The sequence below is a fragment of the Necator americanus genome, chromosome X, assembly GCF_031761385.1.
Source record: "Necator americanus strain Aroian chromosome X, whole genome shotgun sequence".
NCBI classification, from domain to species: Eukaryota; Metazoa; Nematoda; class Chromadorea; order Rhabditida; family Ancylostomatidae; genus Necator; species Necator americanus.
The window spans coordinates 18,338,170-18,353,305 of record NC_087376.1 but is presented as its reverse complement, the minus strand read 5'-3'; the positions used below and the strand labels follow the sequence as shown (position 1 = coordinate 18,353,305).

General features: G+C 39.3%; 3 protein-coding genes across 6 annotated transcripts in view; 2 read left to right on the top strand and 1 right to left on the bottom strand.

The window, feature by feature from the left end:
* Positions 1 to 1,110: 1,110 nt before the first annotated feature.
* Positions 1,111 to 1,900, top strand: RB195_023997 (uncharacterized protein; the record flags this gene model as incomplete). Of its 2 annotated transcripts, XM_064211629.1 has the most annotated exons (2): positions 1,111 to 1,636; positions 1,758 to 1,900. In XM_064211629.1, 2 exons carry the CDS (start codon positions 1,111 to 1,113, stop codon positions 1,898 to 1,900), a joined length of 669 nt encoding a protein of 222 aa, XP_064067509.1. The 2 variants fall into 2 exon arrangements, with proteins under 2 accessions (XP_064067509.1, XP_064067510.1); XM_064211628.1 differs by lacking the exon at positions 1,758 to 1,900 and having other exon boundaries at positions 1,111 to 1,752.
* A 2,710-nt stretch (positions 1,901 to 4,610) lies between these two features.
* The window catches only part of RB195_023991 (uncharacterized protein), a gene marked incomplete at both ends in the record, with an annotated part of 38,905 nt that continues 28,379 nt past the window's right edge, over positions 4,611 to 15,136 (bottom strand). The window contains 3 exons of one of the 3 annotated variants that reach the window (XM_064211620.1): positions 4,611 to 4,655; positions 4,754 to 4,899; positions 4,957 to 5,092. In XM_064211620.1, the coding sequence (XP_064067501.1) occupies positions 4,611 to 4,655; positions 4,754 to 4,899; positions 4,957 to 5,092 (327 nt within the window). Of the gene's footprint in view, positions 4,686 to 4,753; positions 4,900 to 4,956; positions 5,093 to 15,136 lie in introns of all 3 variants that reach the window. The other 2 variants (XM_064211622.1, XM_064211621.1) reach the window with 2 other exon arrangements.
* On the top strand, positions 12,855 to 13,640 carry RB195_023996 (uncharacterized protein; the record flags this gene model as incomplete). Its single annotated transcript, XM_064211627.1, has 1 exon — positions 12,855 to 13,640. One exon carries the CDS (start codon positions 12,855 to 12,857, stop codon positions 13,638 to 13,640), a length of 786 nt encoding a protein of 261 aa, XP_064067508.1.

Sequence of the window (15,136 nt, the reverse complement as noted above, 5' to 3'; positions counted from 1 at the left end):
TAGCGAAAAAATTAGAAAAAAGTAAGCCTCACGAGTTTTTGAATAACAACGCTCAAGGTAAATTTTATGTAAAGAAAAACTTCTGTGAAATTGTAAAGAGGGACTTCTTCTATATTCCTATAAAGTGTTGGTGCTTCTAGCCTTACTAGTTTTTTTGAAACCTAGTTGACAAAAATTCTAAATTTTTCTTCAAAATTTCGAGTTTTCTCGACTACCTTTCAGAGAACCACAACAGCTACAGAGACCAAAAGTTGCAGTTGAGGGCAACTTTTGATGCTCTACCAAAATATGGAACCGAACCGAGAATTTTCAACTTTTTTCAACTAGCTTTCAAAAAAAAAACCAGAGGGTCCCTAAAAAAGGCATTTTTATAGCGCAAATCATCCTTTACAAAGAACCCTTGTCCTCCTCCGTTCGTTCTTCAGTCCAATATTCTATTTACTTCAACCTAACAAAATCCGACCAATGTAGCAGCAATTTCCAATTAAGGCCTCGACTAACCGCTAAAGTGACATCTAAATAACACCTATAGAGGCAGAACAACGTTGATAACACAATTGCAGGAGAATTGGCAGTGAAATATTCTTCTCAGCAATTTTTTTATGTCTCGCAAAAATCACAATTCTGGCGGGGATCGAACTATTCATCCTCTGTATTCACTGTCAATGAGTAAAATTGTGTGTTAAAACTTAAGTGGGAAAATGCTTCTAGAATGCGTTCTGCTTCGATATCAGTTGTTTTCTCCACTTTGCAAAAATGTAAAAATTTCGGCCGAGATCGAACTCTCGACCGCTTGTTATCACAACCAAAGGAAGAGCCGTGTCGTTGAATACACGAGGGTTTGAGAGTTTCCTTACGTTTTCAACTTATATGTGCACATATGTGCTAACACACTTCTAATCCTTACAGTGAGCTATCGGCGGTGCATCTATTTTATTATATTAGGTTGAGTCGAAAGTTCTCGGACAAAGTGGTAGTGATGACTTCTAGAGATCATTACTCAGCAAAGAGCTACAAAAATGGATGCGTTAGCTACCGTTTGATAGAATACAAAATTCTCTTCAAAGTGTAGGTTAACAATTACACTGAGCTAGTTCCTTTCCTGCCACCATGCCGCGCAATTTCAAGCCGTCGTCACTCCACCTCCGCAACGTCATAATCTTTCTCCATCTATCTGGCCAAGAACCTGCGGATATCGATAGACGTCTGAAGGAAGTTTACGAGGAGCACGCCCCCTCTAGAAGTACAGTCTACAAGTGGCACTCAAAGTTCGCTTCGGGTGACTATTCCATCGAATATGAAGACCGTTTGGGACACCCGATGGAGTTGGATTTCGACTTGATGCGGAGACAGGGGGAAGCCGACCCGTATCAAACCACTCGCGACCTGGCAGTCGCTCTTGGGGTGAGTCAAACCACAGTTGTTCGCGAATTGAAGTCAATCGGCAAGGTGCGAAAACTAGGTCGATGGGTACCACATGCTCTGACGCAATATGAGATGGACTGCCGCGCTGATACAGCACTTTCTCTCCTCACGCTCAAGCGCACTCACACCTGGCTTGAGCACCTAGTCACCGGGGATGAGAAGTGGATTTCCTATTCTAACATTCACCGGCGTGTCCGGTGGGTTGACAAAGGTACGGATGCAGAAGACATCCCTAAACTCGACGTACACACCAGAAAGGTTTTTTTATTCTTTCCTGGCTTCCTCGGATTACCACCTTTTTCCCTATCTCCAACATCATCTGGATGATCAAGACTTCCAAACCCGCGACGACATCAAAAAGGTACTCGAGCAGTTCTTCAAGGAACAGTCCCCAGCGTTCTGGAGCAAAGGCATCTACGATCTGCCTAGACGTTGGCAGAAGACCATCGATGCCAATGGGGCATACTTCAAATGATTTACAGTTATCGTTTGAAAATTGCAAAGTAAATAAAAATATTGTCAATTTGTCCGAGAACTTTCGACTCAACCTAATATATCTTTATTTTACTCGCAGCACTTTATATTAATATATATTATAGTACTATTTATTAATATTTCCTATACTATGTTATTTCGATTTATATGTTAAGCTTCCAATTTACTTGTTTAAGTCTGTTTATTATAACTTATTTTTCATTTCTATACGAGCGGCTATACTGGAAATGAGATAGAGATGAAGGGATCGTTTTCTGGAGGGTATTCTATGGACACGTTTGCAGGAAGGTTTTTTCCCAACTACACGCTTGACCCTAGTTATATATAAGGGACGGCCGCAGACACAGTGTGCTTTAGGAACCCAAATAGATAATAAAGCGAAGAGGCGGGATTAGATAAGTATGTTGCAGGCTAAACAACATTTCAGCCAAGGTGAAAAATTGTTTCTTTTATCGACAAGTCGACATTTACTGACATGCAATAATATGACATATCGCGTTGCATGGCCAGTGTACGGCCGTGTCTCCTCGGGTGCTTTTTTTTCTCGCTCAAAGCGACCAATACGCAGATTGCCGCAGTGATCAACAATGACGGATTCACCGGGCTTGAACAATGCATTATAGAGTACGCTTTTCATTCCCCATTAGATGCACAGCAATATCTTCTACAAATGGATATTCAGTCTAAGGATACATATATATACCAGTCCCAACGTCCGGCTAAAGTCGGACTTCAGACTTTTTCTAGTGTCCGCTTCGCTCCCCTTCACTGATCAACGAAAATCAATACTAGTGCCCTTTTCTGTGAAATTAGACTTGTGTATTTCTAACAATCTTTCTTCAACTTTTTTATTATAAATAAAGGCAAAAAAATTCATAGTTTTCTACATTTGGGGAATATTCAATCTTCAGCTTCAAACGCTCCGTCGATACCAATATAATGTAGACACAATTTGAAAGTATTACTCGAAATTAGGGCTTTCCTCCTGTTTTCCTCCAAGAGTTATCAATCAGTTATGTTTTAGCACAAAATGACGTGAAAAACTTTATCCTACTGATGAAGAAAACGTTCCACGTCAGATCATGTACACTGTCCGCTACTATTTAAGCAGCCGTTTGCATGCATGTTTCCACATTCTGAGGAAAGCATGCTACCAACTTGAGGCAAACGAAGAAGGAAATAGACACGCGGAGGAGCCGTAAAGGTGAAAAGCAAGGTGCCCAGTGGCCACGGCAATGAAACATCCTATTTACCAAACTAACAACTTGACGCCCGTCGCACCCCTTTTTTCAATTTCGTTTCTCTTACACACACACACACACACACACACACACACACACACACACACACACACACACACACACACACACACACACACACACACACACACACACACACACACACACACACACACACACACACACACACACACACACACACACACACACACACACACACACACACACACACACACACACACACACACACACACACACACACACACACACACACACACACACACACACACACACACGTGACAAAATGACAAAATTAGCCCGTTATTATATATCATGATATATATCGGAGCGATTGATAATTCGAAACCGCCTCTAACAAAGCAAGCGTTTTGAGTCTCTGGTGTAAACTACTTGTTACCAAACCTTGCTAAAATAATGATACTGACTTGGTACACCGGTTAGTTCTTAAATTCTGGGAAGTCATCATATAGACCCGTCATGCTATATGATAGCGGGCTTATTCTGTCACGTGTGGTTGTGTGAACGCGTGTGCAACGAAGTTCGAGAAAGCAGCTAGACGAGTCCCACGATGTCGTGTTGCTGCACTGGTGCCAGGAACCATTAAGAGGGGCTTATGTAATGTGGCTTGGAACCCCATCTTTGTCAGTTCGATGATGAGGTTCAGGTCATTTCATGTTAATACATCATTCAATGCTAATTGTAGAGAAAAAGAAGAAGAAAACTCATACGAACTTCGAATAAAATGTTTCCAAATTTTGGCAGTAGCAAAAGAACATAGATGTAAACTGAAGTTTGAGTACTCTTCAAATATAGTACTGACGCGTTCAGAAAAAACCCTGTGGAATCATCATTTCATTACATTATCATTTCATCAATACTCAAATTTCTTTGAAAAAAAGAACGAAGAAAGTGTGGTTCGAAAAAAATACAATTTAGTTTTACAGAAAATGTCACTATTTTTTATTTCTGTTCGTCAGAGATGGCGAGTGGAGTGTGCAGTACAACAAGTTTGATGTCCGGCGTTAGTCGGACGTTCGGACTGGTTAAAGTGTAACGCGCTGCTGCATCGCTAAGGGATTGATCAGCGCTGAACATTTTAACCCTTACTATTCACCTCCAAATGTACAAATGTGATCAGCGACCTTTACTCTCAAAGCAGTAATGAAGGTGGCGCTTAAATGCTTAGAAGAATCCTTAGCTTTCTTGGTTCATAGCAAAGTATGAAAACGAAAACCGATTTTAAAAAAAAAGAATTCTGAGAAATGAATTGAGATTCTCCTAAAGCCTCAAATCTTATATCATAATTCTTTCTTTTTTTTGCAATGAGATCCAACTTTTAAGTTCAAAAAAGTAGTATCTCAATTTAATCAAATGTCTGCTTGCTGTAGTGGACTCGAAACTTAAGGGAATCAGTAGTCTTTCCGAAAGATTTTATAAGGAGGAGCTGTTGAGATCTTCGCCTGTTGATACAGGTAACTGTACAGAATGTTTTTTTTTCGGAAACTTCTAGAAACTTCTATATGTCTAGTACGCTATGCAAAAAATTTGTAATGAAAAAACTTCAGGGGACCTACTTCATCAATTCGTTCGCCATTGACAGAAATGGGACCTTCTACTCGAGGTTGCTTCCAGCAACCTTCACCTGGACGCATTCTCTCTGAATTTCCAACATCTCCGATCAGTGATGGTACTACTGGAATGAGAACATTCTTTCCTCCAGCTGAAAAGGTTTGCTTCAAAAACTTTGTTTTCAAGATGAAGACGGAACTATTCCCACTTTCGGAGAAATGATTTCTCTGAAGTCTCGATAACCATTGCTGTTCAGAGTTCCTTTGCATTAGTGATTGGTCCAAGTTCCGATTATGTTTTTTCTTTTTCGCATCCAGTTTGTCCACAAAACCAACGATAGCCAGCTGAACCAAAACACAGGAACTATCGTCGTTCAATTATATAATTCAGGGGAAAAAACCGAAAAAATGTCGATGTTTTCAGCATTCGAATATCGAATTGCCATAACGCTGTTAAAATTCAACTTTTTAAATCAGAACAAACACCTTACAGTCACCACTGTTGTCACAGAAAAACATCATTGGACACTCTACAATTGCAAGATTTTGAGTTTCCTGAGTTGACGATCTCTGCTTCGTAGAATGCTTCTATGATTGGATTTAGATAGGATATGTTTTTACAAAAATAACTCGAAAGAAATGCCCGTTGAGTACAATGGATGAGACAAATTTGATACTCGCTCTTCGCTGGAGTAAGAGCACTCTTTTTCTTCATCTAAAATGCTTCTGGACATTTATTCTCACTTTTTGTGCTTGAAATTTGTTATGTCCCTTTTCTTGTCGAACAATATTGGATAAAAGAGTTACAGTTCTTAGTGATCTTCAACCATTTTCTTCAGACCGCTAATCACTGTGATATTCTCCTGATGTTAGGAAATTGCAGAGAATGAGGTTATTAAACAATTCTTCAGATTTTTATTCACTTTGTATATTTTGCTTGTCGGACTTGTTCATCTATCCAATTCGCCTCACCTGAAATGCAGAGAAAGTCCTCCGGAGTTTCTTTGAAACATTTCGATTTAGTTTCACTGGAATTATCTTCGATTGTTCCGATAATCTTTCGGCAACTGTAGAAGAAAGACTTCGGTCTTCCTTATCTTCACCATATCAACATTTGCTAACAGTCACTTCGACGCTTCAGCGTTTGAGGCAGCTTGTGCTGTGAACTGTGAACGATTTGATTTTTCTAATCGATGTGCGTCCAGGTTCTCTTTGTAAAAATAGATGAGGAAACAGCAGAATAAGGCTGATTCAGTATTACGTTTGAAACAGCAACACATTGATCATGAGCATAAATTAAGCTCCAAGATGGATCAGAACTTTAATTATGGAGAATGAGTTTGTGACAAAATCAAGGTGATTGGTAAGAGGCTCCACCGCGAGTGCGCGAACGTTGGTCTGAAACTCCTGTGAGCTGGTCAATCCTTCCATCTCCCTCCAGTGTCGATAAAAGCAGCAAACTTGTCTTTGAGGACAAAACACTTTCTTGATACATAGGCTGGCTCTGTTAGGTCATTGTATTGATCACATACATATTCGGAAATGCGAAAACAATCCTGAATTAAAGCTATCAAGTTGCCAGTCGGACTTATTAACACCAAAAACTTTATCCTTCAATGATTCCCTAAGCAGCGGACTTATCGCATCATTACGTCGACAACTTAAAGAGAAGTATCAGCAAAAAGTTTGTAACAATTTTTGGAGTATCTCTTGCTCCTCTTGCACTTTTTTGTTGCGACAGCAACAACCGATTATTTGGGGAAAACCAAGGAACCAAGAGCTTCTGTTCCGGCATCCGGGTTATAAGCTTTCAAAAAATGGTTTTTACGCAAATCTCGTTTGACTCCGCTGGTTGACGTCGTGCGACCATGGACAACTTTGACCTCGACTAATTGAATATGTTCACCAAGTGGTGTCTTATCAGCGTGGCTTGGTTTTACAATGTGACTGCTTTCACTTGACCTTTAGTTCACGACTGGTCAACACCATGCAAGACTGCAAAAACTCTACTGGTTATTTCTTATGTACCACCAGTCTAGTAAATAAATTTGGGCACGTCTATTTCCGATTTTTTTACAGCAGCTATGAGGAAAAAATGCGAATGAAAAGTGGGAGATTTTCCCTGTTCGGCTAGAGAAAAGTACAGAGAGGGCCACACTCTGTCTTGTTTTCTTTTTTTGAGCACTGCTTCTTCACCTCATAGTATGAAGTCCGAATATATTTTTATTCTTGTCAAATGCAAGAAGACTATCTTGATTAATTTTATAGCAAGCAGCAAATGGAACGAACGACCAGGAGTTGCAGTTCTGCAAAGCGGCATATTATATATTATATTATATTATATTATATATCATATTATATTATATTTCAAAAATTATTAATTTAGAAAAAGCAATATGTTCTAAAGAATTCTCGTGCAGAAAGATTGATAATTCTTCCACAAATCTTTTTTCAAACTTTTTTTCTCAACCATTCGTCCCAATTTGATTTTAGTCGTTATATCAGGATAACAATAGATTTGTGAGCAAAAGATCGATTGATTCTGTTCAATAAGTAGTCTCAAAATTAGCGTTCAAACAGTTTCTAAAAAAATCCTTTGGCTACATATTAGCAGGGCTGACTCCAAGATAACTACGTTCCAAAGATATGTTGCTCTTGACGAAAAACGACTGTTTGAACACTGAAATGCTATTTACATAGTGCTAATGTACAGGTCATTGCAACCGTTTTGGTTCTTCTCACAGCTACAAATAATTCCGTGACTTTGGAAATGTTGAAAATTTGACTAGAGTGACATGTTTCAACTCAAGAATATGCATGAAAATATGCAAGAAAACCACTTATTGTGGGATACTTTTGCTCCTTAGTTTTTTAGTTGAATGAGCTTTCTGTTTCCCGCAGTGAAAACTACAACTTCGGTGTTTTCCGTAATCAGTTTGATTTTTGGACGTTCGCAAATAGTTAACAATTGAGCCGTGCCTTCTGCCGGCATAGAGCTCTACAGAACGTTTCGCAACATATAATCACTTTTCTGTTATTTTTTCTGTTATGGTCTAGCTGCTGCCACTTTTGAAGCTGAACATTGAATTTTTTTTGGGCTTCTACAAAGGATTTATTTTTTGCAATCTTTTCAACAATTTGTATCTCTTCTGTTATCAAGTAGATACGATTTTTCAGGATAAAGAGAGCAATTGAATGATGTCAATTTGTAAAGATTCTATATCATTCAAAACTTTGTCACAGACTGCGTCAACCTTTAATTCAGCTGTATCAGCTAGGTGCGCTGGCTCGGCAGATACGTTAGGCCACATATCGAGCTACTGTGGTGATACTACTTTGAATAGTATATTTCTAAAGAACAGAGTGAGTACAGAAGAGAATGTTATGTTCACAGAATAATATTTTTTCAAGATAGTCATTTCTTATTATCTGCTACGCGAACTAATCAAATTGAAAATCCAACTCATAAGAGAGAGACTCTGCCTCCCTATGTACGTTGTTCTATTCACGTTTGCCTTTGCCGTACCTGATTTTGCAATCGATCAAAATTTACAAAGGTGAATAAAGCTGAACAAAATTGACTAGTAACTTCAGATATAACCCAAGGATCGCTAGATACATAATACTCAGAGTCCCATTTCCGTGACTTTGATCTTCAATTTCATGATTTGCATACCAAATTCTAGGAAAAAATTGACTGTTCTATTCTGGAAACGGGATGAAACCTACTCAGAAATATTGTTCTACAAACACAGCACTTTATTCTGTATTTACTCTACTGGTTTCTAATAAGTGTACTCTTGTTGTCGTTGTTGGCGTACTACATAAGAGGCAGCATGCCAGCTGATCTCAGTTAGTGTGTGTATTGGCGCTACCGTCTTCCAGTACTCTATTGTTATTCGGATCAAAGATCTTATCACTGATAAAGATTTCCACTGAACAATCTTCTACAAAGGCGCTATACATCCTTTTGGTGCATCGGCCAAACTAACTGGCGTCCGGTCTCTTTAGAGGCCAGGACAATTCAAGAGCTAAAGAATAGCCCAAAGAACTGGAATATTCCAAAAAGCCCGTCTCATTCAGAGAGGTCACGGTAGGTCAAGTCCTCCTCTCATTTATAGAGATCAGGACAAATCAAGAGCCAAAAAAAGAGCTCAAATAACTGAGAAAACCACTCAGTTACCGTCCAATATCTTCCTAGAGATCAGACACTAAAAAATGATAAACAACTACGCAATAAACTCGCAGAAAAAGTCAAATTTACATAGGTAAAAATGCCTCTTACTTCCCACAGGAAACCAATCAAGTTCAGCGCTGAGTCGCTGCAAACACAGTTGACAAAATACCAGCCTCACTCGGAGAAATTAAACCTAACCGGGGACGACAATAAATAGTAAGAAGATATTACAACTGTAGTAACTCTTATGGTAGGAGGAATAAGAATAACAGTGTAAGAGTAAGAAGAAAATCAAAACGCGTGTGTTTTGCGGAAATCAGGATCACGCCTCTGCTTACTGCAGAACAGTTACAGAAGTACAAGTTGAACGAAATATTGTCAAAAAAAAAACTGCTGCAAATATCTTTCGAACAATCACAAGATTGCCCCACATTTTGGCAAGGCTCACAACAAAAGTTTGTGTCTGTCAAGCGGTCCAAACATAGCAGACAAGTGTTCGGAATACCACAATCGCAATTACCGGCTCAAAGAACAAATCGCGCTGATGACAGCAGAAGGAAACATTTAAAGTTACAAAACAAGACAATTTGAAAGAGTATTATTCTTCTTTGATACTGGAGCGCGAAAAACGCTCATAACAGAAGAAATGGCAACAAAACATGCTCTCCCTACGGAATTGTGTACTGTGTCCGGCATAGGAGGACACATTGAGAAATTCAACAACTGTACAGCTCAAAATTCTGACAGGATTCGGTGATGAAGTTCGATTTCAGATTTAAACAAAGCCAACAAGTACAAATGGTTTTCCACCGTTTAAACTGACAAAGGAAGATAAATAGTTCTCACGCAATAAAGATCTGTACATTTGCAACCCAAGAGTTCAAAATTCCCACATTTCAATAGGACTAAATTACTACTACAATTTTATATTAGACAGCTGCCACGCTTTAGAATTACACATTTCACAAACCATTTTCAGCATAAATGGGCGAGGGCAAGATCCACAATTTGCGGATGATCAAACAAGTATGACATATGGTCTAACGTTAGTAAACGTAAGATCAGAAGAAGAAATTGTGCAAAAAATGTTCGAACTTGATGGATTAGGCATCAGTACGGACACTGCAAAAAGTACCGACACTGCTTACCACTACTTCAGAGAATACTCAAAAACAATTTCGTTCGAAAATGGCTACGTAACCGCACCATTTCATTTACAAAACAACAGTGTTGATCTCTCCGACAATTATGTAACTGCGCATCGCAGACTTGTATCTCTGTACCATCAGCTGGTCATGAACCCAGTTTTAAAAGAATAGTATTGCAGAATCTTTATTGAATATCTTGAAAAAGATATTATTGAAAAAGTTGAAATCATGATTGAAGACGTCTGCAGTATGTATTATATGCCACATTCTGGAGTATGGAAACTGAACAAACCAAAATCACTCGGAATCGTTTTTGACGCGTCATCCAAACAGGAAGGAAATATTTCCCTCAATCAAAATTCACGACATTCTAATTTCCAGTCGACTTTCCGAAATAGTAGTCCTTTGTGACATAAAGCAGCATTCAGTCAAATACAGCTTCAAAATCCTCATAAGGATTTTTGCAGATTCCTATGGATGGAAGAAGTAACACAACCACGGAAAACATTACGCACTATAGATTCGAAAGATTATCATTCTGAATAACCGCATCTCCCAACATTTTAAACTTGATAATATTAAAGTTTCTCAATTTGAAATATACTCCGCTATCAAAAAAAATAGCCAGAAATTTGAAAGTGGATATATCATGTTTCAAGCAAATTCTGTAGACGAAGCCATTTCGAAGTACAAAGAAGCCAAAAATATCTCTGCGAAGTTGTTTTTAACTTGAGAGAATTCATATCGAACAATACAGAAGTAAATGCTACTATCTCTAAAGAGAATGGACTACCAGGAAACAAAATGAACTTCTTGGGTGTTAATTACGACATAGAAAAAAAAAGTTCTCAGTAGAGACAAAATTCACCTTTGAAGAGAAACTCACGAAATGAAATATTGTGAGTCAACTCAATTCAGTGTATGATCATTTGGGGATAACAGCACCATTATTAATTGAATTTAAATCGCTAAAAAAATCTCAAATCTAAATCTTCTTAAATCGCTGCGAGAGATCTATGCGATTGGCATACAGTGGAATTGTACCAGAAGATTTACGCAACAAATGGAACGTGGCCTTAAAAGAGGTTAACGATGTATCGACTACCGTACCTCGTCGCTTAATAAGTGAACATATTGCTGCTGATGAATCCTCACTCTGGGTCTTTGCTAATGCAAGTATGGTCGCCATAGCAGTATGCGCATATCTAAGGTGCGAAGAGAGCAATCAAGTCACACAACTGACTAGCGGCAAGGTTAGACTTGTGTCTAAAAAGACCTTTCAAACAATACCAAGACTGGAACTAGTAGGTATTGTATTAACTTTGCGCCTGGCCACCACAATAACAGAGGTTGCAAAAAATATGTTTACGGAAGTGAGCATGATCACTGACAGTGAGATCGCACATGGACAAAATCTTCACGCAACCTTCCATTTTTGTTACTAACAAGACGGGTAGTATAGCAAAAATGCGGCAATTTTTGACATTTAATGGTCTGATAGTTAATTTTTGTTATGTAAAAACACATAAAAATCCTGCAGATGCGGGAACACGCGGTGTAACTGTAGCCCATACACACGATCACGAATGGATTCGTGAACTACGTTGGCTTGTTGATGACTTAAACGGTTGCCCGTTATGATTGATAAGCGACATAGACACAGATTACACAGATTACACAGAAAATGGAAGCAAAATTGTACATTACAGCATTATTGAGGAGATGACCTCTTCGACATCCGCAACAATCGATTTATCAAGATTCTGCAGCCTGACGAAAGCCTTGCGAACATTGACAACTGTTGCTAAACTTCCAGTCAGATGGGTGGAGAAATGTAATGCGAAAGGAAGCTTACAAATAATGCTACAAAGCATATGAGAATTTGAATCGGCAGAAGAAATTTTTGCTGCTAGTCTGAGATCGTGTGAAAAATTTATTATAGCAGAAATACATTTAAAAAAGTCGATTACAAGGCACTCAAAAAGATCTCTAAATCAGAAATTCATCAGAGACAACTTGGTAATAATCCGAATTTGAATCTAGAATTCAAAACGCCATCTTCCCATATGCTACGAGAAATTCCTACTTATATCCCCATCCCACCATAATCAAACAAGCCGTTCACATCAAAAATGCCTGTGCTGGCAGAGAACATAAGCTGTTTTAGTATGACAAAAATATTAGACTCCACAACCATCACGTACAGCTAAGGAGATAATTGGAAATTTGCTACTCAACAAAAAGTTTCACGGTCTGTTTAGAAATGCTTCGGTTCATAGATTTTCAGTCACTTCTAAATGGACTGCTTTTGTAGTTAAGCAAGTGTACACCAGTTCTGCTGGTAATTACGATGACAATTCAAGATGTTGGATGCGATTTCATGGGGACATTTGAATCAAAAATGAATGAAGGAATGTACATATGTTTGTACACTTGCTTAACAACAAGAGCAGTCCACTTAGAAGTGACTGTAAGTCTACCAACTGGAGCATTTCTAAACAGTTTTCTCCGCTTCATAAGGCGTTGAGGAGTTCCGCAACTTATAAGGACAGAACGTGGAAGCAATTTCAAACTAGATCATCAGGTCATACACCATATTTTCACAGAAAGGTGATCTCAGTGGAGGCTCAGTTATGAACTACTCTGCTTCTGAAGGTATTAGATAGATTTTCAATCTTCCAGTTTTGCTATGGATGGGCGGAGTCTAGGAAATCCTAGTAGGTTCCGTAAAAAAGAGTTTCAGAAAGCCGTGGGACGAAGAAAGCCCTCATTTGAAATGGTAATGATTATCACCGCCCAAATTGACCCCATTATAAACCCAGGACCTATCGCAGAATTCAGTGGAAGTGACGTTAATGAGATTCCTCCACGACTTGCCGATTTCCTCCAAGGTTTGGAATTCTCAGTCCCAAATATTGCTACAGACAGAGATCATGATGAAGGCTATGGTTCTAACATAACCCAAAGCGTCTCACAAGCAAAAGAAGCACTAGAATTCTCAGAAATGATATCCAACAGGTTTTGGGGTACCTGGACCACGCAGTACTTAACAGCGTTAGGAGATAATCAAAAAAGACATCTCAAAGTAAGACATAAAAGGAATGTGATCCCAAAAACGGGAGAAATTGTCTTTGTAGAACAAGAACTGATCCCATGCGGCGGCTGGATATATGACAGAGTTGTCGAGATTATTCAAAGCAAAGATGGACAAATTCGGACGATAAAACTACTCACGCCAAGTGGAAGAACATTACAAAGGCCGCTCAACAAATTTAACTCACTGGAAATTTCTTCTGACACATCTTCTATGGTTAACTCTCCAGTGCACAAGGAATATTTTCTTGGCAATATGAGAATTCCATCAGCATCTCTTAACAAGGTGCGAGATTCGCAGACCTCTCTCGAAGAGCTGAACAGTTTACATTTCCTCAATCGGAGGCGCGAATTGCAAAATGAAATGACATCTCTTAACCAGGCGCTAAAACTACCGTATTCACATGCAAAGACGAGAGACACACTCACTCCTCTAAATGACAACACAAGGGAATGCTCATCACATAGGTCATGAAAAAGCCATGCCGAGCATCAACAACCGCGCATATGAAGTTATTCAACGGTAAGAACAAAGTCTGGAGGCAAACAAACCTCATTGCCCAGTTCGTCTGCATTCTTAATGATATCAATACCACTGAATTTGACAGGTCATCCTGCCAACGGGCACTAGGAACTCTGCTTTGATAACGAATGCAAAACTTTTGGAAACGCAGAAGGCATGGTTCTCGATTAACTGAAACACCCACTGACAAAGGCACTCTTGTTCAGCTAAGAGTGATAATAAATGGAACCATAATGTCAGAGTTCATAGATTTTAATCCACCAAACGTCTGTGGTGTATCAAAAACATTGTTCAGCAAGCATCTGATTGGAAATCCCCAGTCTTGGCCCGCTGGTGCTACATTTTTGGTCGCAACATTTCTGAATTGTATAATTGCAAGCGGGAGGTCGTTAGGTATCCGCAGCCGCCGCGACAGCCAATCATTAGGGAAAACGACTGGCAATGGCGACCGTTAATTGCGCTGCGCAGCGTCAGCAGAGCACTGCGCTGCGTAGTGCCTCATGCCCCGCCCATCACATCCTTCATCAGCGACTCTCATCGTCTAATGAGGTGCGAAGCATGCCTCACAAGGGCACGCTATCTCTGCTATTGCCTCCGTTTGGAGTATCGATCGTTTACGTATAATGACATATCGAACGACTGCATACGAAATACCAGAAACAGGAAATAATTGTACGTTTTATTTGCGTAAAGCAAAAAAATCAAAATTCCACAAACTACTGCGGTATCTTACAAGGATTTAAACGGCCGTATAAATACAAATCTACATCCATATCTTCTATACAGTTTTTCCAACCACACATCTACATCTTTCAAAAACCTGGTTCTCGGTTCTACACCTTGGAACATAGTCAGCTTCATTCATGTTTTCTGATGCTGTTTTGTTCTTGTTCAAATTTTTTGCGTTTTTGCTTCATTTTTAGCATTTTCATTTTCTACGTTTTCTTCCACTTTCTACGTTGCTACGTTGTTGCCTTTTGTTCTTTGAACCTTCGTAGAAGGCAACTCTATCATGTTATTGCAATACAAACATTGCTCATGATCTTAGTGATGTGGTGGTGGATGGGCGTGGCTTATTGATCACAGGTAGCCCAAGATATGCCTGCTCTGGCCTACCGACAGCCTCTTCTGGAGGCACTTATCTGGCTGCAGATAATCGGCTGCGGGTACCTAACGATACGCACCCCTGCAAGCGTAATGTTTCGAGTGTGGTCGGTTAAGAGCATTGCACAAAAGAAACGGCAAAACGAGAGAACAACGAGCACTCACAGCAATCAATTCCGCCGAACCGATACTGATGAGTACATTCAATCATTGCCGCTCAGTGCGATACCCCTAGCCTGCATTACTTACACTTTGTTCACAAGTGGAACAAATGGCTGTCAGCACGGCTTCATGAGACACACAACGGGACTCATTTGCAGTAACGCAAATGATTTTAAATATAG